Source organism: Fistularia commersonii, chromosome 19 (genome assembly GCF_037954325.1).
Source record: "Fistularia commersonii isolate RoL2024-O1a breed Wild chromosome 19, RoL_Fcom_v1.0, whole genome shotgun sequence".
Lineage (NCBI taxonomy): Eukaryota > Metazoa > Chordata > Actinopteri > Syngnathiformes > Fistulariidae > Fistularia > Fistularia commersonii.
The window spans coordinates 13,826,217-13,852,685 of NC_141302.1; the positions used below are offsets into that span (position 1 = coordinate 13,826,217).

A 26,469-nucleotide genomic window follows, 5' to 3' on the forward strand; every position below is an offset into this window, starting at 1 on the left:
TCCTGCCGTGATATTTTCAACTGCAGCTTTATCTTTGCAACTTTAGGTTCAGGGATCCAGATTTATAAATTCAGTATTTATAGTCAATCAGCAAGTGTATTTTGATCTATGGTCTATCAATAGTCTTTCCTGTCAGAAGTCCAATGAACATGGACCACTGCTTCACCTTGTTGACTTTGTCAATTTAGGTGTTCAGTGAATCATTCTTCACCAACTAATTGCTCTTTCAAATAAACAGACATGATACTGTAAACCTGTAGCATTTCAAAGAAAGTTAAGGTAAAGGAAGTTGAAAAGAATATATATATTTCCTCTTTTTGAGCGAGGCAATCAAGAAGTTTGACCAGGGTGAGGACTTCAGTGTCTCTGCCTTTCTTTTTCTTCTGGCGTGAATAAAAAACACACCATGAAAAAACTTCCTGTATGACATTTAAGACGGTGAACCTTCACAGAGGTGACCGCAGCAGTTACTTCTCTTCATGGGGTTTGTGATGCATAATCAACTTATGAAACCATCAGCAGTCAAGTCCTTTACTAAAAACAGCTCGAGTAGACCAGCAGATGTTATCGGGACAGGAGTGGTGGTTTGTTGTGGGCTCTGAAAGACATGCTCTCATGTCTCTGAACATTGAAGAACATCTGCATCTTCATGATAAATTGATTGAAACCATGTCCGTCTCATGTCTTACACTGGAATACACACACTGATCAGAAGTTTCCTCCCTCTGTCTTCTTGGTCCTCTTGCCTTCACAACTGTTAGAGCAGCATAGTGTAGGTTCTCTGTTTTTTGGTGATCCTGTAAAAATCAAATGTAACACAGGATTGCCATATATTTATATAGTTCATGACTGATATTAAAATGTAGTTCTGCCATAAAAAAACTGAAATGTGATTTTATGTATGTCATTACTTCTTTGGATAATATGAGTCAGATATGAAATATATTGAAACCAGTGCAAGAACAGCTTCATTTTTATTACCATCTTTTCTAATCTTTGTTCCTTTGAAGGTAAATCATTCACGGTGCTTATATCCTGCTTCAAAATATGTGGCATAAACATTACATAGTAAAACAACATACCTCTGTAGCAGGGGTGGAGGGGGACAGAGATTTGCCTTGTGAGTCTCCTCATTGAAAAGGAAAAAGGCAGACTTTTCAAAATGTTAACGTTCATAGATTTGAAATGATTGTGAATTATTCATTGTAAAGAGTTCATAAAAGTTACAACGAAAGAGATCATTTCAACCTGAAGTGGTATCCGGAAGAACCAAAATATGTTGTGATATCTGGGATCAAGATTTTTGCAGCAGATCCTGTAAAAGTAATTTACAGGTCTTTATAGATTGTTCTTGTTTGTCCAGCACATCCAGCAGATGCTTGATATGACTGATATCTGAGAGTTTGGAGGCTGACTCATCAAGAATCTGCCCAAAGTATCACACTAACTTCACCGACTCGTCTTCTGCTAGTGCACCCTTGATCCCATGTGTTCTCCAGGTAAGCGAGGAACACGAACCAAGAATTTCATATCATGTAAAAGAAAACATGATTCATCAGAGCAGGATACCTTTGTCCATCATTCGTTTGTCCAGATGTTGTTCTCAAATGCCCATATTTGGATTTTTGTGGGTGGACAGGAGTCAGCGTGAACATCCTGACTGGTCTCTGTCTATGCAACCATATTTGCAATGATACAAGAGTATTCTGACACCTTTCTATCAGAACCAGAATTAATGTAACTTCCCCAACAATTTGAGCTCATCATGTTGCCACAATTCCACACCACATTCACAGCTGATAGTATTGCATCAAACATTCCCCCCAAACCTTTTCCCACCTGTTTTAACCTACTTGAACCCGTTTCTTTACCTCTTTTAAACACTCTCTATTGCTCAACCTTTTTTATCTCCATTCTTTTTCTAGTCTTGTGCTTCCAGTTGAGTCTGTCTCATTCACCCACATATCATCTTGTTGTGGAGAAAGTTCATGCCTTTCCTTTGCAGAGCATACATCCGTCTGTGGAGATTTTCCTCCTCCTACTCCCTGCTCTCACTCAGACCCAAATGTTATCTTCAAACACCATGGTCTGTTGAGGTTCGGGTCTAACCTCACCTGGCAGCGTCTCCATCACCAATGAGAACTGAAGGGGCTCAGATCTGATCCCTGATGGAGTCCCTCTTCCACCATGAACTTCTCTTTCACACCTACAGCACACCTCACCGCTGTCTTCCAGCTCTCATACATGTCCTGCAAAGCCAACCACAGGGCCATTCCACCAATCTTCTGTAAAATCACTTTGATACAATATGATAGATCTACTTTCCGCATATGTCGGCGACATTGTGTTTCTGGAATGTACCGCACAGATATAATTGGTGGAGCAGTGATCATGTGATCAATGACACTCACAGACTCCTCTCTGATTGGTCGATCACGTTCTGTCTCGCTTAATAAAACTACAGATTAGATGCAGATTCTCTCCAGTGAAGGTGGAGGTTTCAACCAACATGAATCCTGTCTCTGTTGTTTTTCATGTGTCAAGTTTGCTGCTAGTGAGAACAGGTGAGCATCATATTTTTATTTTGTTTTCTTTCAACTTTCGAGTATCACCATACATTCTGCACGGCTGAGGTTAATATATGTGTAAAATTAACTTTACATTTCTTTCTTTTCCATTTCCTCCTCAGCTCATATCACAGCTTCATCGTCGTCTTTACAGTATTTGTCCGTCAATGTTGGCAAAGACTTTATTTTGGAGTGTTTTAATGAAGGGTCTAAATATCTATCAAGTTTTTACTGGTATAAACAACCTTGGGGACAAACACCAAATCCTATAACTGATTTAAAAAAAAAGGATAACTGGTCATATTTTCACCGTGAATATAAAAATAATAAACGGTTCAGACTTGACATTGAATCCGGCAGATATCACTTAAATATCTCAGATGCACAAATTTCCGACTCAGCTACTTACTTCTGCATGGGGAGCTCATCAGATGCCTTTGAATTTCTGAACAGCATCATGGTCATTGTGAGGGATTCCAGTCCGAACGTCAACCTTTCTGTCCTTGTCTCGCCATCTGGGACCCCCAATCCAAGAGGCTCTGAGCATCGGAAGTGTTCAGTCCAAACTGGGACTTGTGGTACAGGGCACAGTGTTTACTGGTTCAAAGACTCCGAGGAATCTCAACCGGGAATTATCTATACTCAAGAAGTCGGTGAGGATCAGTGTGAGAGCAAACCTGGGAGCCAAACACACACCTGTTTCTACCACTTGTCGAAAGAGAATCCGAGCTCTCACACTGAGACCTACCGTTGTGCTGTTGCATCATGTGGACAGATACTGTTTGGAAACAGGACAACTCAGGATCCTCAAGGTAAGTTGAAGAAGAAGACTATTTTTAATCATTAGTGAAAGTTACAGTCCAATCTATTTCTTTTAATGTTTCTAGTCTTTATTTTAAAATTATCATTACATTTTTCATTTTGGAATATGCAGGCAAAGACTGGACACTTGTGCTGATTGGAGCTTTGATGTTTAACACAATCGTGGTCGTTTTCTTGGCTTTTACTGCACACAGACTGTACAGGACACAGAGATATAAATCCACAGGTAGGGAAAACTAAGATTATTTTCAACCTGAGAGGTTCATATGTAAAGTCATTTAAATATTTATATATCTATTTTTATCAACCAAGCTCAGAAATGTTTCCAAAGTAGAAATCATTTAATCGAGTAATCCTAGCAGACTGTCTGTACAAAAGGAGGGGCTGCCAGTTTGAACTCCTTGGACATTGCTTCAAATCAGCCCTCGGTTTTTGAGTTCATCAGATTTAATCCATATAAATCCAAAGTTGTTTGGGTGATTTTTTAGTATGATATAAAGTTTACACCCCACGTTTAAACCCAGACAATTAATCACTTGCAGGTGTATGTTCGGTTAAAACTACCCAACATATGCACGGATATTACTGTTGAAAAATATCCTGATTAAATGCTGATAAATTAATGTCCACCATTAAAGATTAATGATCAAATTTTTGATAAAACCGCTTTACTCCAGCTTCAAAAAGTTATAGACAAAATTGGAATTTGCACGGTTTAAGGCTGACACATATGGGGTTTTCTGTTATTTTTGGTTGTATCTCGGAGGGGGTCAATGTCCAAACTCATAGTTTGTCCACTGGAGTGCCTCAAGCCTCAGTACTGAGTCCTCATTTGTTATGAATAAATACCTCCACATTTGGTACATTATTACTGCTTACAACAAGTGTTAGTGTTGTGTTCTGAAAATGCTTCTTTTACGGACTAGACTCACAAGAAAGACCATCGGTTGTTCCGGCTCCAGATGCAGAGGTAGGAACATGTTGGTTGTATTTATATCGCCAAAAAAGAAAAAAGTTATCTGTAGTGATACTACTGTTATACTTTGCAAAAATTGCACATATTTTGGGTGTAAAAATTTAACATTACAATGATAGTTATTTGTTAAAAATCTTGAACAAATAACATCTTGACACATTCCTCTCTTATGATGAATAATTATCCATGGCAACAAAAAAACATTTGACAGCCAACTGTATTATATTTTATTTACAGGGTCGCCAGGAAGCAGAGAACCTCCAATATGCCACTCTAAGTGATTTCAGCAGCCACAGACCAAGAGTGAGAAATGACACCAGGGGTGAATGTGTGTACGCCGGTGTCAAGCTGTAGATCATTCTGGATATCTGTTGTTGTTCCTGGATCCTTGTTTGAGAGTAAACTTTGCATTGTACCTGTTTTATTGCAATAAAACAACTGAACCTCCTTCGATCTCACCAAGTCCGTTTGTGTTAAGTCATAAAGTTTGATTTCTTTGTGGAATTTACAATGAAAAACCACAGAACTCAGGACCCCTTGTGGAATCAGTGGGTCAGGAAGCTGGATACAGAGAGACACCTAAATTGACATATATGTATTGACATATATGTACACAAGTTCCAAGATTTACTGTCATGGCACTGATGGGAAAAGAACTGGAGTCAAAGTTATCTTGAAGGGGTCATTTACAGTTAGAAAGAAGCTGGTTGTTCACAGAATGCTGCATCAGAGTATATTAATGGAAAGTTGATTGGAAGGACAAGATACACCAGCATAGGGGACAGCCACAGCTCGAGGATCGACAAGCAAAATCAATTCAAGAATTTGAGGGAACTTCACAAGGAGTGGACTGAGGCTGGAGTGAAAGCATCACAAGCCATTGCACACAAACCAATCCTACACGATGGCGAAAATCTCACTTTCCTCGTGTCAAGCCACTTCTGAACCAGAGACAAAGTCAGAAGCATCTTCCCTGGACTGTTGAGAAAAGAACTGTATTGTTGCCCAGTGGTCGGAAGTCCTGGATGGTGGAGGTGGATGCATCCGACACAGGTCTTGGGAATTTCCTGTCACATAAGTCGGTGTCAGACAACAAGAGAACAAACCTGCGAACCAAACACAAACCTGTTTCTACCACTTGTCAAAACAGAATCTGACCGGATCTCACACTGGAACTTACCGTTGCGCCGTTGCATCATTTGGACAGATTTTTTTGGGAAAAAGGACAACTCTGCTCTCACAAGGCTCAGTCCTGGGTCCATATGTGTTCTTCATATACAGCTCTCTGATTGGTAGCTTATATCTGTCGCAATTTTATGAAACTATTTTCTGTGTTGGACAAAACTCACCAGAAAGGCCATCGATTGCTGTGGGTCCAGATGCACAGGTAGGAACATATTTGTATTTATACCCACTTTCATCTTTTTTGCTGCATATAAATCAAATATAGCTCATATGTCAATATTTGTGGCAAATTTAATTGAAAAAAGTACAGCTATCCATATCGAAGCCACAGTTACACAAAATTGCATATTTTTGGGGTGTATAATGATGCGCCATTGGACATTTGAGTGATGAACATAGTGTTAAAGTGTAGATTCTTTTTTTAAATAACTTTGAATATGTCAGCAACATTTACAAATTTGACACCCAGCTGTTTTTCATTGTTTTAACAGGATCTCAAGGAAGCAGAGAACTTTATGCCACTTCAATGGATTTCAGCAGCCTTGGACCAAGAGAGAGAAATGACAGCAGGGATGAATGTCTGTACCCTGGTGTAAAGAAGTAGATCATTCTTGACTTTTATTGTCATACATGTGTCCATGTTTGAGAATAAATCGTGCATTATATCTGTTTTTCCTACAATAAAAAAAATTGAGTTGGTTTGTGTTAATTGAGAAAGTCACACCAAACAACCACAAAACTCTCAACCTCTGGACTCTGTGTGTCTGGAAGCAGGTTTTAGAGAGACACTTTAAGTCCACATGTGTTATGAAGAAGATGTGTAGCCCTGTGAGGGATGGCAGCAGAAAATAAATATCAATTCTGAATATATAAATGTACATATATATGGCGTCACTTTCAGGCCTCTGGTTTATTGTTTTTCCATTCAGAAAAAAAAATATTTGAATCATGAATGAATGCTTGCTGGGACTAGATGTTCGAGTCCCTTGATAAATCAGCGCAACGCTGGTGTTGGAGATGTCCTCTTGGATGGGGTTTGAGGTCTTTTTGAGTGCTTGGTTTTGACAATATTGGTGTGAAAATTGTGCCAAGACTAATTATGTGAGCTGGCATCTTCGACTCTCTTACCAAATCCACCAAGACCCGTGTTGCCAACAATTGCCACTGGTACAAATTCCCTGCCCTCAGAGTACCAATGGAAATAGGGCTACTAACCTAGCTCCACAATGAGGACCAGATCTGGGCACAGGTTGGACGCTGCAATTTAGGGTTCTAAGGTGAGACTGTGACTCAAGTCAACTTGCATTTCCCAGTCCCGGGCTTCATAAACACATACAGGTTGGCAGGAGAAATCAGAAGGTAAGGCCTAGCATATTGGCCTCCATGTTCCACAGCAGTTATCTTCCTCATCGCTACACCATACATACTCACCCAGTAACCCTGTTTAGCTCGGGACACAGATCTAGCACACCTGTCCGCTTCCTCCTGGTGGGGCGCTTCTTGTACCTCCAGAAGTAGAACAGAAAAGCTTGAAAAACAAGCCACGTATATTTCCGGTTTGTGAGCGTGGGCGGTGGTGGAGAAGGGACTGTGAAACCAGTCAGGCTGAACTCAGTGAAGAAGGTTGACCAAAGTGAGAATTCAAAGTATCTCTGACTCTCTTTTTTTTTTTCTTTCCTTTTTCCTCTTACCATTGCGTGATGACATGATGAAAAGTGAATAAAATAGACACCATTAAAGGCTTCCTGCATGAACATCACTGGCATCGAAACCTCACTGCGACCACTGCAGATCTTCATGGGGTTTGTGATGCACAATCAACTCATGAAACCATCAACAGTCAATTCCTTTACAAAAACTCCTCCAACATCTCCTTTACAAAAACAGCCCGAGAAGACCAGCAGTTGTTGTCAGCACAGGAGTGGTGGTTTATTGTATGTTCTGACAGATATGCTATCATGTCTCTCAAAACATCTGCATCTTCATGAGAATAACTGGAACCATGTCCATTTACTGCTTTACACTTGAATACACACACTGATCTGAGGTTTCCTCCCTCTGTCTTCTTGGTCCTCTTGCCTTGGCAACTGTTAGAGCAGCATAGTGGAGGTTCTCTGCTTCTTGGCGATCCTGTTAATTTCACATGAAAAACAGAATTTCATACATTGTATATTTCATGACTGATACAAAAACATGGTCCCCCCCCCTAAAAGCTCAACGTTGATGTTATGCATTTCATCACTTCTTTGGAAAGTATTAGTCAGATATATCCCTCATGTGCTTCTCAGTTGACAAGTTGTTGTTGAAATAGCAATAATACAACAGGAAGATTACGGAAGCCAGGACTAGAACAGCTTAATTTTCATTACCATCTTTTATAATCTCTGTTCTTTAAAAAGTAAATCATTGATGTTGCTTATATCCTGCTTCAAAATATTTGACATAAACATTAGATAGTAAATTAACATACCTCTGTATCTGGGGTGGGGGTGGATGGAGATTTGACTTGAGGTTCTGATCATTGAAAAGGAAAAAAAAAAAATCAGGCTTTCTCAAACTGTTACCATGGACATTCATAGATTCAAAATGACATTGAATTGATCAGTGACGAAAATTCATAAAATGTACCCTGGAAGAAATAATTTCAGCATGCAGTGGTATCTACTAAAGAGACACGAGAATCCAACTGGACAACTTTGATAGGTAGTGACCGTGCAGACCAAGAACACCCTTCAAGGGCTGCAGTTTCGGAGATAGTCTGAACCAATTGTCTGTCAATCAAAATCCGCCCTTGTCTCACTCGCTCAAATCATTGCACTTCCCAATTTTTCTTGCTACTAATTCACTGACTCTGGAGACAACATATTCTCTGGCTACCCAACATATCCTATCTACATACAAGTGGCATGATGAAGAGACAGTAAGTGAACATTGAACACCTCAATATACATGGCACTAATTTAATACACGATAAAATGTTCCAAATGATGATATTGGCATCACCTCATAAAATGATTGCCACTGAGCTTACTCTGACACTGATGTTTGCAGCTAAAATGTCATGAACAGTGAACATAGAGGTCAGAGATTGACTGTTTGTCTCACCTGTGTGTCGGCTGGTGTTTTTCTTGTACAGTTTGTACACGGTAAAAATCAGGAAAGCATCCAGGATTGTGGTGAAGATCAAACCTCCTCTCAGAACAGGAACCAAGTAACTTGAGTTCATTCTGCCTTTAGATTTAATTATTTTAAAATAAATTAGATTTGGATTTTTTCATCTCATTCATAATACATAACTATTAAATCATTGTATTCTACTTACCTTGTACGTTCAGAGTTATATTGTTTCCAAAAAGTATCCAACCACATGATGCAACAGCACAACGGTAGGTTCCAGTGTGAGAGACAGTCAGATTCTCTATTGACAAGTGACACAAACATGTTTGTCTTTGGGTCCCAGCTTTGCTCTCACACTGGTTCTCTTTGACTTTCTGAGAGTAAATAATTCCTGGTTGCGATTCTTCTGAATGTTTGAACCAGTAAACACTGTATCCTGTATCACAAGTCCCAGTTTGGATTGAACACGTCAGATTCACAGAGTCTCCTGGCTGGAGGGTCTCAGATGGTGAATGGAGAACAGGAAGGCTGACTTTCAGACGGATGTCCAACACCCTGACCAGGGTGCTGTTTAAAAATTCTATTTTATTTGTTCCGCGCTTCACGCAGAAGTAAGTGGCAGAGTCTGAAATTTCTGCATCTGAGATCTTGAGGGTATTTCTGCCAGCTTTACTGTCAAGTTCAAAGCGTGTATTTTTATATTTGCCTTCTAAAATTCCATTTTTTGTGAAATTAATCATGAGCTTTGGTTTCTGTCCCAAAGTTTGTTTATACCAGTAATAGTTTTTGTCATATTCAGAGACTTCATCAAAACACTCCAAAACAATGTCTTCACCCACATGAACAGATAATTGTTGGAGAGACGATGACGAAGCTGCCATGTGAGCTGAGAAGGAAACAGAAGAAAACAAAATGAACCTAAGTATACAGATATGATAAACTCAACCATGTCAAAACACATGGCCAAATTTGAAAGGAAAACAAGGTAAAATGGAAACTAAATAAACAAATGATGCTCACCTGTTCTGACCAGCAGCAAAATTGTCACATGAAAAACAACAGTTACAAGATTCATGCTGGTTGAAACCTCCACCTTCACTGCAGAGAATCTACATCTAACCAGTAGTTTTATAAAGCAAGACAAAATTTGATCAACCAATCAGATGAGAGTCTGTGAAATTATAACGATCACATGTTCACTCCTCCCCCAATCGTCTCTGTGTGGTACATTCCAGAAACACGATATTGTCAACACGTTCGTAGAGTCGAATATTTCCTGTCAACCTGTACTATGTTATTACACCGACACTGACAGAAGACCTCAACTGGATTGTTGGAGAACGGTTTATCTGTTGTGCTGATCTCAGAACAGCCAGGGTTGTGAGCATCTGCTTGCCAGTCTCCAGTGCTTCATTTGTGGCTATCTTGTTGTATCTGGCTCGAACTTCCTCCTTGATCTTAATACTTTTCTGGTGTCCAGTAAGCAAGCATACCTCTCTCCTTTTTTCCGTGATCTTGTTCTCCAGTGCTCTACTTCTTCTGGCCACTTTTTTTTTTAGCTTTTTTTTTAGCTTTTTTTTGTCGAACACCTTACTTTCTATGCCATTAGTTACATGATAAGACACTCCAAATGATGACATTGACATTGGGAACTGTCAGCTATTTAAATATAAACATCCAAACGACCGATTCGAGAGAATTACTTTTGTACCTCAGTATTCATACTGAGAGTGTATGAAATGAAGAAAACTGAACTTTTCCATCTGAACTTTTGTGCTTTTTTTTCCCCCGAGAAAGTCCAACGGTTGTATATTCTCCTTTATTTCGCGAGGAAAGAAAAGGATGGGCAAGGATTGTATTTGATCTGAAAATGAATTTCCATGTTTAGAAAATATGTTTCCATGAGAGCGACAAGCTGTTTTAGTGTGTGTAAAAAAGTGTTGATGAATTTTGATACTTTTAAAATTACTGTTTCCGTCAATTTGTACAAATGATCAATAGTTGAAAAGGACATAAAAAGAAAAAAGACCCACTGTTTTTCAGTTATGCACATTATCTTGTTTTTTGAAATTTTTCTTTATTATTATTATTATGTTTAAAAGTATCTTTTATGCAAAATTCTATATGGACTATGGATGAAACAAAAAAAACTGCAGACATCTGATCAGCAGAGCATGAATCACACAAAACATAGCACAGGATTCATCTGTCATATGCAGTGTGGATCACTGTCTACTTTTTCTTTCACCAGGTCCCTTCAGGGGTCACTACAGCAAAATAGCTTCCACCTTCTGCCCATGTCATTTGTATCCTCTTTTGTATCCTCACACCATCGAATTTCATGTTCCCTTTCACTCCATTAATAAATATTCTCCTCAATCTTCCTGCTTGCCAGTTCCTGCCTCAGAATCCTTTTTGCCAATATCTTTACTACTTACTACAGGAACCCAGTTAAACTCGGGTCTCTGTCATTCACACAAATGTTTTCTGCTCTACTGTAGCTAACCTTGATTTCTCTCCTCTGCAGTGCACAACTCCACTTCTCGAGATTTTCCTCCATGCGTTCTCTGCTCTCGGAACATGTCACAGTGTTATTTGCAAAAATCACATGTGTAAAATTTCTGTTTGAAGTCATCTGCCAGCCTGTCCATCACCACAGCAAACAAGAAGGGGCTCATATGTGATCCCTAATTTGTCAAAACATCACTTTGGTCTCCCTTATCACAGCCACAGAACTCCTCACCACTTTCACCCAACCTGCATACATGTCCTGCCCCAGTCTAAAATATTTCTCACAACATTGATGGTCTCTTCAGGAAATATCAAAGCAGACTGTACCTTGTGAGAAGATTCAGGTCCTCTGGGATGCAGGGGGGTCTCTTAAGGACCTTCTTCAACACTGTAGTGTCATCAAGCATTTTTTTTGGAGTAGTCTACTGGAGCAGCAGTCTTTCAGCGGGTGACAGGAAGACGATAGACAAACTGTTGAGGAAGGCTAGCTCCATCCTGTGAACTCAGTGCAAGTGGTGGGAGAGAAGAGGGTGGTTGTAAAGCTATCATTGTTGATGGACAATGCCTCCCATATCCAATGCAACTCTGCAAACCAGCTAATACATTAAAATATCCACTGTCTTATTTTGGCTTGTATGAACTTTAAATTTGTGCAGAGAAGCTACATGGCCTCCAAATTAACAGAGCTCCTCCTGCTTTCTTATATTTGGTGAAACAAAGTCATCTCACCTTGTGATTGTCTTCAGTGTCGCTAACAATGGGTCAAAAAAAAACATACACACAGGAAAAAATACGCACAGGAAAAGGAAAAGGCCAGATAAGTGGTAGGTGAAGAGAAGAAACAGTAAGAAAATCAGAACCACATTTACATCCTGTTGAGGTGAGACGGAAGCGTTGGAAGGGGGTGCGTGAAGAACCAAAGCTTGGCGAGTAAGAAAGAGCATACAATGCATATAAATGCCAAACAAAATGAGCAAATCAAGTCTATAGCAAATGATGCATTGAAATAAACATGAGAAAATGAAACAAGGTGAGGGAGAGATCAGGGTTCACTTGACTGCTGACAGGAATCAGCCAATATTAAATGAAAGGTATGCAAGACAGTAATGAGACCAGTGATAGTCTATGGCTTCGAGCAAAGGAGGGCAAGCTTTTTGACTTGAGGGCCAAAATGGGTTCTGGAATTTAAAAAAGGAGATGACGTGGAAAAGGTGTATGAAGTGTTTGTGTGAAGTAATTTACAGTAAATAATATAGACAGAACTGAAGTATGTGAAAAAGCCATCACATGAAATGATTTGGCCTTTTTGCAAAGTATAAATATGAAGATTCAGTAAACACCGGACAAGATGTTCCTCAGTGCCAGCACATACAAGAGACACTAGTAAATTATAAGCCTGAATTTGGGAGCACATCTGCAGTAGTGCAGCCCAATTGGTCAGGGGAGTTGCAAGACCTCAGCCAAACCTCAGCCATGCAGAAAGCATGGTGATACTTGAAAGAAAAACAAAGGTAAACAAAAACATGTGACTGGTGCTGTAAGTGGGTTTGCAGCTGTGAGTCAGCAGGGTGAAGAGCAGGGGACTGGGCACACAGCCCTGAGGGGCTCCTGTGCTGAGTGTGATGCTGCACCAGATGTTGTTGCTCACTCGTACCGCTTGCGGCCTCTCACAGAAGAAGTCCAGCAGCCAGTTGCAGAGGGAGGTGTTGAACCCCAGCTGTAGTTTGGTGATCAGCTGTTGCAAGATTATGATGTCGAACGCTGAATTGAAATTGTTAAAAAGTCTATTCAGCCTATTCAACTTCGTGGTAGAAAATAATCACCTCTTCTGCCCTTCATTCCCTTTCATTCTCCTCATTCATTAGCTCTTCTTATTCTTATAAAATATTCATGTGTTTTGTTGTCACTGTGATGCCTGTATTAGGAAATACACATATTTGAGGATATTGCTTCCCTGTATCAATTGATTTTTGTTGGCTTTATTGGGATATATGTATATTTTTTGAACTGGAGTTTATACTAGTCACATGCAGCTGATAGGTTATTATTTGTTGTGTTATCTCACCTTGTGATTATTTTTTTAATGTTACGACCAATAAAGTGGAAAAAACACAGATGAAGAAAAGAACCAGAGATAGATACAGATCCCCATTTACATCCTAGCAGCATAGAGGGGGATGGAAAATAAATATTATTGATCTTAAGAAGCAAAGCTTGATCTTCTTGCCGGAAAACAATGCAAGGGTTTTTGGTGCTGTTTTGTTCATCTGTTTGTTGTCCATTTCACCCGAGTAAACAAAATAGTACCTGCAGACCTATTTTCGTCTGCAACTTTATCTTCACAACTCATGTCTTCAGGTTCATATGTTCAGTATTTAGTCAGTCAGCCAAATGTGTTCAGCTCTATGACTCTTCACAAATCAGCAAGCTTTAAAAACATAAATTTAAATTACTTTTGAATGTATAAACATGGAAAGCAGAAATTCAAGAAAAAGTGCAGCAGCAGACCTCATTCTTCCTAATAATTGCTGTGACAACTTCCTGTCAGCAGTCCAATAAATACCCCTTCACCTTGGTTCATTTTGTAAATATTTTTATTTCAATGCAACTATTTTCCCCTCTTTTGTTCAAAAAGAAAACGTGTAAAAACAAAGTGTTAAAAGGAAGGGTGAAACAAGCTGAACAGAAAAGCTTGACAATCAAGCCACATACAGTATGTTAGATGTCCTGTTTGTGAACAGGGGCGATGGTGGAGAGGGGACCGAGAAACCAGTGACCGGAGTTTTTTCATTTCCTTTTCTTCTTATTATTGTATGATGGCTTTATAAAAAGTGAATAAAATGCCCACCATGATAAAACTTCTTAACACTAGTGACCACAGCAGATACCTCTCTTCATGGGGTTTCTGATGCACAATCAACTCATGAAACCATCTGGAGAAGAAAAGCAGACCTTATGAGAAAAAAAAAAAGATAATTTATTTTTCAACAGGTGTAAACTTCAGTTATTGTAACCATAGAAATGCAAGTTGAACAGTCAACCTTTTACCGAAAACAAGCAGAGAAGACCAGCAGACGATGTCAGCACAGGAGAGATGGTTTATTGTATGTTCTGACTGACATGCTCCAATGTCTCTGAACGTTCAAGAACATCTGCATCTTCATGAGAAATGACAGGAACCATGTCCGTCTCATGTCTTACACTGAATACAAACACTGATCTGACGTTTCCTCCCTCTGTCTTCTCAATCCTCTTGCCTTGACAACTATTAGAGCAGCATAGTGGAGCTTCTCTGTTTCTTGCTGATCCTGTTAATTTCATCTAAAACACAAGAGTGTCATACAGTCATACATGTCATGACTGAAAATAGAAAATACTTCCTCAACACATGTGATTTTTTGTCTTTTTCATCACTTCTTTGGATAGTGCAAGTTATATATTTCCCTCTTGTGCCCCTCAGTTGTCAAGTGGTTGTTAAAATGGCAGCAATACAACAGGAACATTACAGAAGCCAGTGCAAGAAGAGCTTCATGCTCATAACTGTCTTTGTAAATCTTTTTGAAAAGGTAAATGATTCATGGTGGTCTACCTGTGTGCTCCCACATCCTCTCTTAGAAGTTACCCTATGTTTCTGCCTTTTCTGAAAGCAAGTATTCAGCACAGCCATTTCCATCTTTTTCACAAAGTCCATCACCAAAACGCGTTCTGTGTTCCCATCCTGGATACACTTCTTCATCAACTCTATTACCTGCACCAACATGCCCATTGAAATCTGCCCCAATTTTGACACTCACCTCTGGGTTTTCTCTGCCTCACTTCATCTTTCTCACACCAAAATTTTTACCTTCTCCTCAAACTCACAATCCATTGGTAACCTGTAGGTTATCAGCACCAAAGGCAGTCGTTGTTAACCAGGGCCTGAACTGAGTCCCTTCGTAAGTTACAGACTTGATTTTGTTTGGCATTTTTATGCATTGTATGCCCTTCCTGATACAACTCATTGCATTGATCAGGACTTGTGACTGGCACAAAGTGAACACTTGCTTGGGCTCCTTTGGCACTGCATTGTGTCATTTACAAGAGTGTTGCAGTAGATTCATCCATCCATCAATCCATCTTCTGCCACTTATCCTGCACTCAGGGTCGTGGGGATGCTGGAGCCTATCCCAACTGTCATTGAGCGAGAGGCAACACCCTTTTTTTTCAATTAATTTTTTTTTCTTCCTTTTTTTTCAATTAACCTCCAAAATGTTGTTGGACTGTGGGAGGAAACTGGAGAACATCCACGCAGACATGGGGAAAACATGCAAACTCCACACAGGAAGGTCCTTAGGGTCCTTCCTGCTGTGAGGGTGAAATGCTAAACACTATTTTTTGAGCGGCACCGTGGTCAGTACAAGTACGAGGAAAATGCTTCTTTCCAAGGTGAATTAAAAAATGCTGAACCCTTTGCTGTTGAAACCTCGACCGGTGGATACCACTCAAAGACATCACATGCAGACATTTCTGACTCAACTACTTACTTCTGCTTGGGCAGTATTGCAAATACGTTGAAATTGTAAAACAGCACATGGTCAGTGTGATGGATTTCCATCTGAATGTCCCATCTATCCGTCCTCAACTGCTTTCTGCAAATGACATGGGCAGAAGGTGGGTGTTGATTTGCTGTATCAAACCCTGAAGGGACCTGGTGAAAGAAAAAGTAAACAGTGACCACACCACATGTGACAGATGAATTCTGTGCTCTGTGTGATTCATGCTCTGCTGATCAGATGTTGGCAGTTTTTTTCTGTATCATACAAGTCCCAGTTAAATTTTTAGATCAAACATATTTGTAAAAATAATAAAAATAGAGAACAATAAAAAAAATAGTAGGACTTAATTTGCATAAACTGAAACACAGTGGCTGTTTCTCTTTTTAGCTCATTTTCAACTCATGATCATTTGAAAACATTTATGGAAAACAGTCCTCTATAAAGCATAAACATTGATGAAAATTCTCTGTTTTATACACATTTGGGATTTTGGTGAATCTTTTGTTTCAAAGTGCTCCAATATCTGCCTAAAACAGGCACCTGAGGAGCCAGGACACCAGGCAAGGGGATGTTATCTTCATCCATGAACAACCAGAAGAGCTGCCAAACCCCCAGCACACTGGCTGGATCACTGGAGAAGGAGAAGATCACTGAATCCTGGTGGATGCAACTAAGAGGCTTGAGGATGTGAACATGTCACTGATGACTATATCAACAAAAATAAATTAGTCGACTGATGGAGTGGGAACAGCCGTGCAACTGATGTTCGGCGAAAGGATGAACAGCAGTGGCCGGAAGAAGTGGAGCTCTGGAGAATAAGATCACGGAAAAAAGGAGCGAGAGATGCTTGATGACTGGACTCCAGAAAAGTATTAGGATCAAGGAGGAAGTTCAAGCCAGATACAACAAATGAAGCTCTGGAGACTGGCAAGCAGATGCTCAAAGACCCGGCTGTTCTGAGATCAGCACTACAGAGAAACCGTTCTTCAACAATCCAGTTGAGGTCTTCTGTCAGTGTCGGTGTAATAACATAGTACAGGTTGATAGGAAATATTCGACTCTACGAACGTGTTGACAATATCGTGTTTCTGGAATGTACCACACAGAGACGATTGGGGGAGGAGTGAACATGTGATCGTGCCACTTTGACAGACTCTCATCTGATTGGTTGATCAAATTTTGTCTTGCTTTATAAAACTACTGGTTGGATGTAGATTCTCTGCAGTGAAGGTGGAGGTTTCAACCAGCATGAATCCTGTAACTGTTGTTTTTCACGTGACAATTTTGCTGCTGGTCAAAACAGGTGAGCGTCATTCGTTTATTTAGTTTCCATTTGACCTTGTTTTTCTTTCAAACAAGACCATGTGTTTTGACATGGTTGAGTTTATCATATCTGTATACTGAGGTTCATTTGTTTTCTTCTGTTTCCTTCTCAGCTCACACAGCAGATTCGTCATCGTCTCTCCAACAATTATCTGTTCATGTGGGTGAAGACATTGTTTTGGAGTGTTTTGATGAAAACTCTGATTATGTCAAAAACTATTACTGGTATAAACAAACTCTGGGCCAGAAACCAAACCTCATGATTAATTTCACAAAAAATGGAACTTTAGAAGTCAAATTTAAAAATGCACGCTTTGGACTTGACAGTAAAGCTGGCAGAAATACCTTGAAGATCTCAGAGGCAAAAATTTCAGACTCTGCAACTTACTTCTGCGTGAAGCGCGAAACAACTAAAATAGAATTTTTAAATAGCACCCTGGTCAGGGTGTTGGACATCCGTCTCAACGTCAACCTTTCTGTTCTCCATTCATCATCTGAGACCCTCCAGCCAGGAGACTCTGTGAATCTGACGTGTTCAATCCAAACTGGGACTTGTGATACAGGACACAGTGTTTACTGGTTCAAACATTCAGAAGAATTGCAACCAGAAATTATTTACACTCAGAAAGTCAAAGAGAACCAGTGTGAGAGCAAAGCTGGGACCCAAAGACAAACCTGTTTGTATCACTCGTCAATAGAAAATCTGACTGTCTCTCACAATGGAACCTACCGTTGTGCTGTTGCATCATGTGGTTGGATACTTTTTGGGAACAGTATAACTCTGAACGCACAAGGTAAGTAGAATATAATGATTTATTAGTTATGTATTTTAGTCATGTATTATGAGTGAGTAGTAAACATGACAGTTCGGTGAACAGAGAAGATAAAACTAAAATCTTCTTCATTTCAAAATGATTGAATCCAAAGGCAGAGTGAACTTGGTTCCTGTTCTGAGTGGAGGTTTGATCTTCACCACAATCCTGGATGTTTTCCTGATTGTTACCGTGTACAGACTGTACAAGACAAACATCAGCCGACACACAGGTGGGACAAACAGTCGATCTTTGACTTCTTTGTTCACTGTTCCCAAGTTGTCTTATGAACAGAATTTACTGATGTCCTCATTTCTGCAGTCAATGTCATGACTAATTAGCTGCAAACATCAGTGTCAGAGTAAGCTCAGTGGCAATTATTTTATGAGGTGATGCCAATATCATCATTTGGAACGTCTTATCATGTATTAAATAAGGCTCCATGTATATTGAGGTGTTCAATGTTCACTTACTGTCTCTTCATCATGCCACTTGTATGTAGATGAGATATGTTGGGTAGCCAGAGAATATGTTGTCTCCAGAGTCAGTGAATTAGTAGCAAGAAAAATTGGGAAGTGTAATGATTTGAGCGAGTTAGAGAAGGGCGGATTTTGATTGACAGAAAATTGGTTCAGACTATTTCCGAAACTGCAGCCCTCGAAGGGTGTTCTTGGTCTGCAATGGTCACTACCTATCAAAGTTGTCCAGTTGGATCCTTGTGTCTCTTTAGTAGATACCACTGCATGCAGGAATTACTTCTTTCAGGGTACACTTTGTGTTTTTTTTTTTTTTCAATGATCAATTCAGTGTCATATTGAGTCGTGCAGCATGGTAACAGTTTGAGAAAACTTGATTTTTTTAATTTTTTTCTTGATCAGGCTCAACAGTCAAATCTCCTTCCACTCCGATTCCGGATATAGAGGTATGTTGTTTTCATATCTAATGTTTATTTCACATAATTTGAAGCAGGACATAAGCAACATCAATGATCTACTTTAAAGAACAAAGGTTATAAAAGACGGTAATAAAAATGAAGCTGTTCTTGTACTGGCTTCCATAATGTTCCTGATGTATTACTGCTATTTCAACTACAATGTGGCAACTGAGAAGTGGGAAATATCTGACAGATACGATCCAAAGAACTGATTAAAATAATTTAATTAACTTTTAGATTCATTGGGGGGACCACGTTGTAGTATCAATAAAGAAATATCTAATTAGTGAAATTCTGTGTTTCATGTGAAATTTACAGGATCGCCAAGAAACAGAGAACCTCCACTATGCTGCTCTAACAGTTGTGAAGGCAAGAGGACCAAGAAGACAGAGGGAGGAAACCTCAGATCAGTGTGTGTATTCCAGTGTAAAGCAGTAAAAGGACATGGTTCCAGTTATTTCATCATGGAGTTGCAGATGTTCTTGAATATTCTGGAACATTGGAACATGTCAGTCATCCAATGTTCAAACAATCAGACAATAAACCACCACTGCTGTGCCGCCAACATCTGTTGGTCTTCTCTGGTTGTTTTAAGAAAAGGGGTTTCATGAGTTGATTGTGCATCAAGTATTTCTTCATCTTCTACATTTCCTCGTCATCACAAACCCCATGAAGAGAAGCAACCGTTGCACTCAAAACAGTGAGGTTGAAGCGTCAGTGATGTTCATGCATCAAGGTTTTTCATGGTGTGTATTTTTATTCGCTTTTTAAACAGCGGTCACACATTGAAAAGAAGTTAAAGGAAACAGAAAGAGTCAGAAACATTTTGAAATTCTCCCTTTGGTCAAACTTCTTCACTGAGTTCAGCTTCACTGGTTTCACAGTCCCCACTCCATCGCCGCCCACGCTCACAAACCGGAAATATATGTTGCTTGTTTGTCAAGCTTATCTATTCATCTTGTTTCACCTTAATTCTCTTTGAAATACTATATTTAATACTATCACATCTGTTTGAATGAGCACAGAATTTTGGTTAAATGATGCATTGAAAATCTAAATTGACAAAGTGAAACAAGGTGACTGAGCGATCCATGTTAATGAGACTGCTGACAGGAAGCCGTCACAGCAGCTATAAGGAAGTAGGAGGGCCTGTGGGCCAGACTCGGCTGAGGATGGATTGTGAACTGGGGGCCAAAACATCCTGAGGCAGCGGAACACAAATAGTTAGATGTTGCATTGGAGGTGCCAGCTGGTCAAACAAACTGACCTGTCAAGATCACTTCTACTCCATTTATCTTCCTTTCAATACCATGACAACTTAAAACCTGCTCCTAACTTTCTTCAACCTCCCCAACTGGTCTTCCAGGACAAACCGTATATCCACATTTTCTCTTGGCATTTCAACCAACTCTTGCCTTTCCTTTCTTCTCTCTGCTTCTGAACACGACTTCCTCTTCTCCTTCTTCTACCCACAGTAGCCCGATTTCCACTGGTAGCCTGAGGGCGGGGAATTCGTACCAGTGGCAATTGTTGGCAATCAGGGCCTTGACAGATCTGGTATGAAAGTCGCAGATGCTAGTTCACATTTCGTTCATGATTCAAATACTTTTTCCGAAGAGAAAACAATAAACTTGAAGCCTGAAAATGACACCATAATGTATATTTTCAGTATTAACATATGAAAGGGGATTTTGTTTCTGCTGCCATCCCTCAGAGTGCTGCACATCCTCCTCATCACACTTGTGTGGGCTTGAACTTCTCTGTTACCCCCACAGCACACTGCAACAGTCTCACAGCTAACATACATGTTCTGCACCAGTCATACTTCTTTGCCACTCCAGACTTCCTCACACAATACCAGAGTTCCTCTCTTTCCATCCTGTCTTATGGTGTTTCTCGGTCAATGCAACTCTCTCTGGCCTTCCTGGCAACCCCAACACCCTCTCAGTATTTGAGCTCACAAGTCACATCTTATAAACAAATGAAACACAGGATTGCCATATATTTATATAGTTCATGACTGATATTAAAATGTAGTTCTGCCATAAAAATAACTGGAGTGTGATTTTTTGCAGCAGATCCTCTAAGCCGTGTAATTTACGGGTCTTTATGGATTGTTCTTGTTTGTCCAGCACATCCTGCAAGTGCTCGGTATGACTGATATCTGAGAGTTCGGAGGCTGAATCTTCATCTTAAAATCATTGTTGTGAGATATGTTGTTAGATATGTAACATATGTAAAAAAAGCATCAACATGGATGGCAGGACCCATGGTTTCCCATCAAGAATCTGCCCAAAGTATCACACTAACTTCACCGACTTGTCCTCTGCTGGTGCACCCTTGATGCCATGTCAGGTAAGCGAGGAACGCGGACCCAGAATTTCATGTTATGTAAAAGAAAACATGATTCTTCAGAGCAGGATACCTTTGTCCATCACTCGTTTGTCCAGATCTAATGCTCAAATGTCCATTGTTGGCATTTTTGTGGACATCCTGACTGGTCTCTGACTATGCAACCATATTTGCCATGATGTGCAGTGTATTTTGACACCTATCTATCAGAACCAGAATTAATGTAACTTCCTCAACAATTTGAGCTCATCGTATTGTCACAATTCCACACCACATTCACAGCTGATAGTATTGCATCAACCCAAAACCTTTTTCCACCTGTTTGAACCTGCTTGAACCTATTTCTTCACCTCTTTTATACACTCTCTATTGCTCATTGACCCTAGGTTCTTAAAATCCACAACCTTTTTTCATCTCCACTCTTTTTTTAGTCTTATGCTTCCACTTGAGTCTGTCTCATTCACCCACATATCATCTTGTTGTGGGGAAACTTCATGCCTTTCCTTTGCAGAGCATACATCCATCTGTGGAGATTTTCCTCCTCCTACTCCCTGCTCTCACTCAGACCAAAACGTTATCTTCAAACACCATGGTCTGTTGAGGTTCCGGTCTAATCTCACCTGGCAGCGTCTCCATCACCAATGCAAACTGAAGGGGCTCAGATCTGATCCCTGATGGAGTCCCTCTTCCACCATGAACTTCTCTTTCACACCTACAGCACACCTCACCGCTGTCTTACAGCTCTCATACATGTCCTGCAAAGCCAACCACAGGGCCATTCCACAAAACGTCTGTAAAATCACTTTGATACAATATGATAGATCTACTTTCCGCATATGTCGGCGACATTGTGTTTCTGGAATGTACCGCACGGATATAATTAGTGGGGCAGGGATCATGTGATCGATGACAGTCACAGACTCCCATCTGATTGGTCGATCACATTCTGTCTCGCTTAATAAAACTACAGATTAGATGCAGATTCTCTCCAGTGAAGGTGGAGGTTTCAACCAACATGACTCCTGTCTCTGTTGTTTTTCATGTGTCAAGTTTGCTGCTAGTGAGAACAGGTGAGCATCATATTTTTATTTTGTTTTCTTTCAACTTTCAATTATCACCACACATTCTGCACGGCTGAGGTTAATATATGTGTGTAAAATTAACTTTGCATTTCTTTCTTTTCCATTTCCTCCTCAGCTCATATCACAGCTTCATCGTCGTCTTTACAGTATTTGTCCGTCAATGTTGGCAAAGACTTTATTTTGGAGTGTTTTAATGAAGGGTCTAAATATCTATCAAGGTTTTACTGGTATAAACAACCTTTGGGACAAACACCAAATCTAATAACTGAATTTGTAAAAAAGGATAACTGGTCATATTTTCACAATGAATATAAAAATAATAAACGGTTTAGACTTGACATTGAATCCGGCAGAAATCACTTAAATATCTCAGATGCACAAATTTCCGACTCAGCTACTTACTTCTGCATGGGGAGCTCAAGAGATGCCTTTGAATTTGTGAACAGCATCATGGTCATTGTGAGGGATTCCAGTCCGAACGTCAACCTTTCTGTCCTTGTCTCGCCATCTGGAACCCCCAACCCAAAAGGCTCTGTGCATCGGAAGTGTTCATTCCAAACTGGGACTTGTGGTACAGGGCACAGTGTTTACTGGTTCAAAGACTCCGAGGAATCTCAACCTGTACTTCTCTATTGGCATTCTCAAAGCAAAAAATGAATCTGTAGTACTCTTTCTAGGCATGAAGTCATACTGCTGATCACAAATGCTGACTTCCTCTCTCAGTCTAGTTTCCACTACCCCTTCCTGTAACTTCATTGTGTGGCATGTCAACTTTATTCCTCTAACGTTGCCGCAATTCTGCACATCCCCCTTATTCTTAAAAATGGGCACCATCACACTTTATCTCCAATCCTCAGGCATCTTCTCACTCCCTAAGATCCTATTGAATAATCAAGTCAGAAACTCTACTGGTGCCTCACCTCGACACTCGCATACCTCCACAGGTATATCATCAGGACCAACTGCCTTTCCACTCTTCATCCTCTTCAATGCCTCTTCACTTCACTTTACTAATCTCTGACTACCCTGTAGTCTGCAATAGTCACCATTTCTACCCTTGCCTCGCTTTCATTTTCCACATTCATCAGCTCTTTAAAGTTCTCTTTCCATCTTCCCATCACTCTTCTAGCATCTGTCAATACATTTGCCTCTCTATCCTTAATTCTCCGGACCTGTTGTGTATCCTTTCCATCTTTATCTTTCTGTTTTGCCAACCTGTAAAGATAATTCTCTCCTTCCTTGCTGTCCAACCGAGCATACGAGTCATCCCACGTAACATAAAACCAAATGCAATTGGTATTTAATGCATCTATTCATTATGAAAGTTCGTAAAAGGAAAGTGCGGAGTTACAATCAAATGGAAAAGAGGGCAGGTTGGTTGCAACTCAGATCAACAGAAGGAATAAAATACAGAGTGCTCATAAGGAGAACGTTCCACAACTTCTGTGTCTGTGGGTAGAAGAAAGAAAAGAAACAAGATCCACATCAAGTGAAAGTGGGAGAAAACATAAACACATCAGTCAGCAACCCCAACACCCTCTCAGTATTTGAGCTCACAAGTCACATCTTATTGGTTTTAACAATACACAGTATCTGGCCCTGTACAGTAGCGACTCACCACCCACACAGTAGGACACACCATATCCCCATGGCGTGCTGCACGACAACCGCCACCTTGAATGGTTGTGTCTGGCATGATAGGAGTAGCACATTTATTTTTCCAAAGTGAATATCAGACCTTCAATTTCTATCCCTTGTCCATTCCCCATCCTCCGATCCAGACTCTTGCTTCTCCTCGCTCTACCAGCAGACACAACTTCCTACTCGCCCATCTACAACCTGAAGTAGCCAGATTTCAATCAGTATTCTTTAGGTTACGTAACAGATGGAAGCTGTTGTTAACTATGGCTCAAACTTTATTTCGGTAGGTTAGTCATTGACTTGATTTGCTTAGTTTGTTTTTCATTTTTATCCATTGCATGTGCTTCTTGACACAACTCTGCATTTATCAGGATTCAAGACTGACACAATAAGTACACTTATCAGTGTCCCCCTCGTGCTGCATTGTGCATTTCGGAAGAATGTTGTAGCAGAATGAAGCAAGGGAAAATATGAGGCCTGATATACTGCCTTTGCTTTTGCAGACTCCAAAAAGATTTGCCTTCAGCTGTGAAGTATTCATGTGTTATGTTGTCACTGTACTGCCTGCATTTGGAAAAACAAATATCTGAAGGTATCACTTCTCTGTTGCGATTGATTTTTGTTGGCTTATACAAGACATTTATTTCATGTTTTTTTTTTTTCAATCATGCTCAAGTGCTTCAAGATGTAATTGTTAATAGTCACATGTTCATACAGTCTGTCACACTGCAAACTAGCTGATCGTTTATTATGTCCACTGTCTATTGAATAGTGTTAACTAACAGAGGAGGGAGGTGGCCATCGACACCACAGAGCTCCTCCAACTTTCTTTGATTTTGTTGTAACAGTGTCATCTCATCTTGTGGTGGGTTTCAATGTCATGAACAATAAAGTGGAAAAAACACACAGGAAAAGACCAGATGGGTGTGAGATGAAGAGAAGAAAATGCAATAGCTTCAGAACCACAATGACATCCTGTTGAGTTGAGGGGCAGCAGAAGAGGGGGACGGAGAATAAACATCGCTGAAATGAAGAAGCAACGTTTGACTTGAGCCTGTATTTTTGTCTTGTTCTTCTGTTTGTCGTCCATTTCACTTGTGTAAGCATGAGTAAAATCCTCGACACATTTCCTGCCGGGCTATTTTCAACTGCAGCTTTATATTTGCAGCTTCAGGTTCAACGGTTCAGATTTATAAAATCAGTTTTTATAGTCAATCAGCAAGTACATTATGGTCTATGGTCTATCAATAGTCTTCCCTGCAGAAGTCCAATGAACATGGATCACTGCTTCACCTCGTTCACTTTGTCAATTTAGATGTTCAGTGCATCATTCAACACCAACTAAACGCTCTTTCAAATAAAGAGACATGATACTGTAAACCTGTAGCATTTCAAAGAAAGTTAAGGTAAAGGAAGTTGAAAAGAAACAAGCCATATATATTTCGTCTTTTTCAGAGGGGGCGGCAATCAAGAAGTTTGACCAGGGTGAGGACTTCAGTGTCTCTGCCTTTCTTTTTCTTCTGGCGTGAATAAAAAGCACACCATGAGAAAACTTCCTGTATGACATTTATGACGCTGAACCTTCACAGAGGTGACCGCAGCAGTTACTTCTCCTCATGGGGTTTGTGATGCATAATCAACTTATGAAACCATCAACAGTCAAGTCCTTTACTAAAAACAGCTTGAGAAGACCAGCAGATGTTATCGGCACAGGAGTGGTGGTTTGTTGTCGGCCCTGAAAGACATGCTCTCATGACTCTGAACATTGAAGAACATCTGCATCTTCATGATAAAATGATAGGAACATGTCCGTCTCATGTCTTACACTGGAATACACACACTGACCGGAAGTTTCCTCCCTCTGTCTTCTTGGTCCTCTTGCCTTCACAACTGTTAGAGCAGCATAGTGGAGGTTCTCTGTTTCTTGGTGATCCTGTGAAAATCAAATGAAACATAGGATTGTCATATATTTATATAGTTCATGACTGATATTGAAATGTCGTTCTGCCCTAAAAAAACTGAAATGTGATTTTATGTATGTCATTACTTCTTTGGATAGTATGAGTCGGATATGAAATGTATGGAAAGCAGTGCAAGAACAGCTTCATTTTTATTACCATCTTTTCTAATCTTTGTTCTTTAGAAGGTAAATCATTCATAGTGCTTATATCCTGCTTCAAAATATGTATGAACATTACATAGTAAAACAACATACCTCTGTAGCCAGGGTGGAGGGGGACAGAGATTTGCCTCTTGTATCTGCTTATTGAAAAGGAAACAGGCAGACTTTTCAAAATGTTAACGTTCATAGATATGAAATGATTGTGAATTATTCATTGTAAAGAGTTCATAAAAGTCACTTCGAAAGAGATCATTTCAACCTGAAGTGGTATCCGGAAGAACCAAAGTATGTTGTGATAGCTGGGATCAAGATTTTTGCAGCAGATCCTGTAAAAGCAATTTACAGGTCTTTATAGATTGTTTTTGTTTGTCCAGCACATCCAGCAGATGCTTGATATGACTGATATCTGAGAGTTTGGAGGCTGACTCATCATCTTAAATTCTTGATGGTTTCCCATCAAGAATCTGTCCAAAGTATCACACTAACTTCA

The 26,469-nt window shown here is 39.9% G+C and overlaps 4 protein-coding genes across 4 annotated transcripts in view; 3 read left to right on the top strand and 1 right to left on the bottom strand.

Moving 5' to 3' along the window:
- Positions 1-26,469, top strand: part of LOC147223852 (uncharacterized) — a 92,449-nt gene that overhangs the window by 11,824 nt on the left and 54,156 nt on the right. The window lies entirely within an intron of this gene.
- LOC147223854 (uncharacterized) lies at positions 2,510-6,154 on the top strand. The gene is made up of 4 exons (XM_086166080.1): positions 2,510-2,564; positions 2,690-3,379; positions 3,502-3,615; positions 6,042-6,154. Exons 1-4 carry the CDS (start codon positions 2,510-2,512, stop codon positions 6,152-6,154), a joined length of 972 nt encoding a protein of 323 aa, XP_086022206.1.
- On the bottom strand, positions 6,978-9,752 carry LOC147223855 (uncharacterized). Its single transcript, XM_086166081.1, has 4 exons — positions 9,688-9,752; positions 8,873-9,553; positions 8,656-8,781; positions 6,978-7,078 (listed from the first exon to the last, which is right to left on the bottom strand). The coding sequence occupies exons 1-4, from the start codon at positions 9,740-9,742 to the stop codon at positions 6,978-6,980; spliced, it is 963 nt and encodes a 320-aa protein (XP_086022207.1). The 5' UTR covers positions 9,743-9,752.
- LOC147223856 (uncharacterized) lies at positions 16,962-19,312 on the top strand. Its single transcript, XM_086166082.1, has 5 exons — positions 16,962-17,016; positions 17,150-17,834; positions 17,968-18,080; positions 18,727-18,770; positions 19,101-19,312. Exons 1-5 carry the CDS (start codon positions 16,962-16,964, stop codon positions 19,218-19,220), a joined length of 1,017 nt encoding a protein of 338 aa, XP_086022208.1. The 3' UTR covers positions 19,221-19,312.

Coding starts and splice junctions, on each gene's coding strand:
- LOC147223856 (XM_086166082.1), top strand. CDS start 16,962: ATGAATCCTGTAACTGTTGTTTTTCACGTGACAATTTTGCTGCTGGTC. Junction 17,017..17,149: donor TTTGCTGCTGGTCAAAACAG/GTGAGCGTCATT, acceptor TTTCCTTCTCAG/CTCACACAGCAGATTCGTCA. Junction 17,835..17,967: donor ACTCTGAACGCACAAGGTAA/GTAGAATATAAT, acceptor ATCCAAAGGCAG/AGTGAACTTGGTTCCTGTTC.
- LOC147223855 (XM_086166081.1), bottom strand. CDS start 9,742: ATGAATCTTGTAACTGTTGTTTTTCATGTGACAATTTTGCTGCTGGTC. Junction 8,782..8,872: donor TATAACTCTGAACGTACAAG/GTAAGTAGAATA, acceptor TTAAATCTAAAG/GCAGAATGAACTCAAGTTAC. Junction 7,079..8,655: donor AAACACCAGCCGACACACAG/GTGAGACAAACA, acceptor TTGTTTTTCAAG/CTTTTCTGTTCTACTTCTGG.
- LOC147223854 (XM_086166080.1), top strand. CDS start 2,510: ATGAATCCTGTCTCTGTTGTTTTTCATGTGTCAAGTTTGCTGCTAGTG. Junction 3,380..3,501: donor GACAACTCAGGATCCTCAAG/GTAAGTTGAAGA, acceptor TGGAATATGCAG/GCAAAGACTGGACACTTGTG. Junction 3,616..6,041: donor ACAGAGATATAAATCCACAG/GTAGGGAAAACT, acceptor TTGTTTTAACAG/GATCTCAAGGAAGCAGAGAA.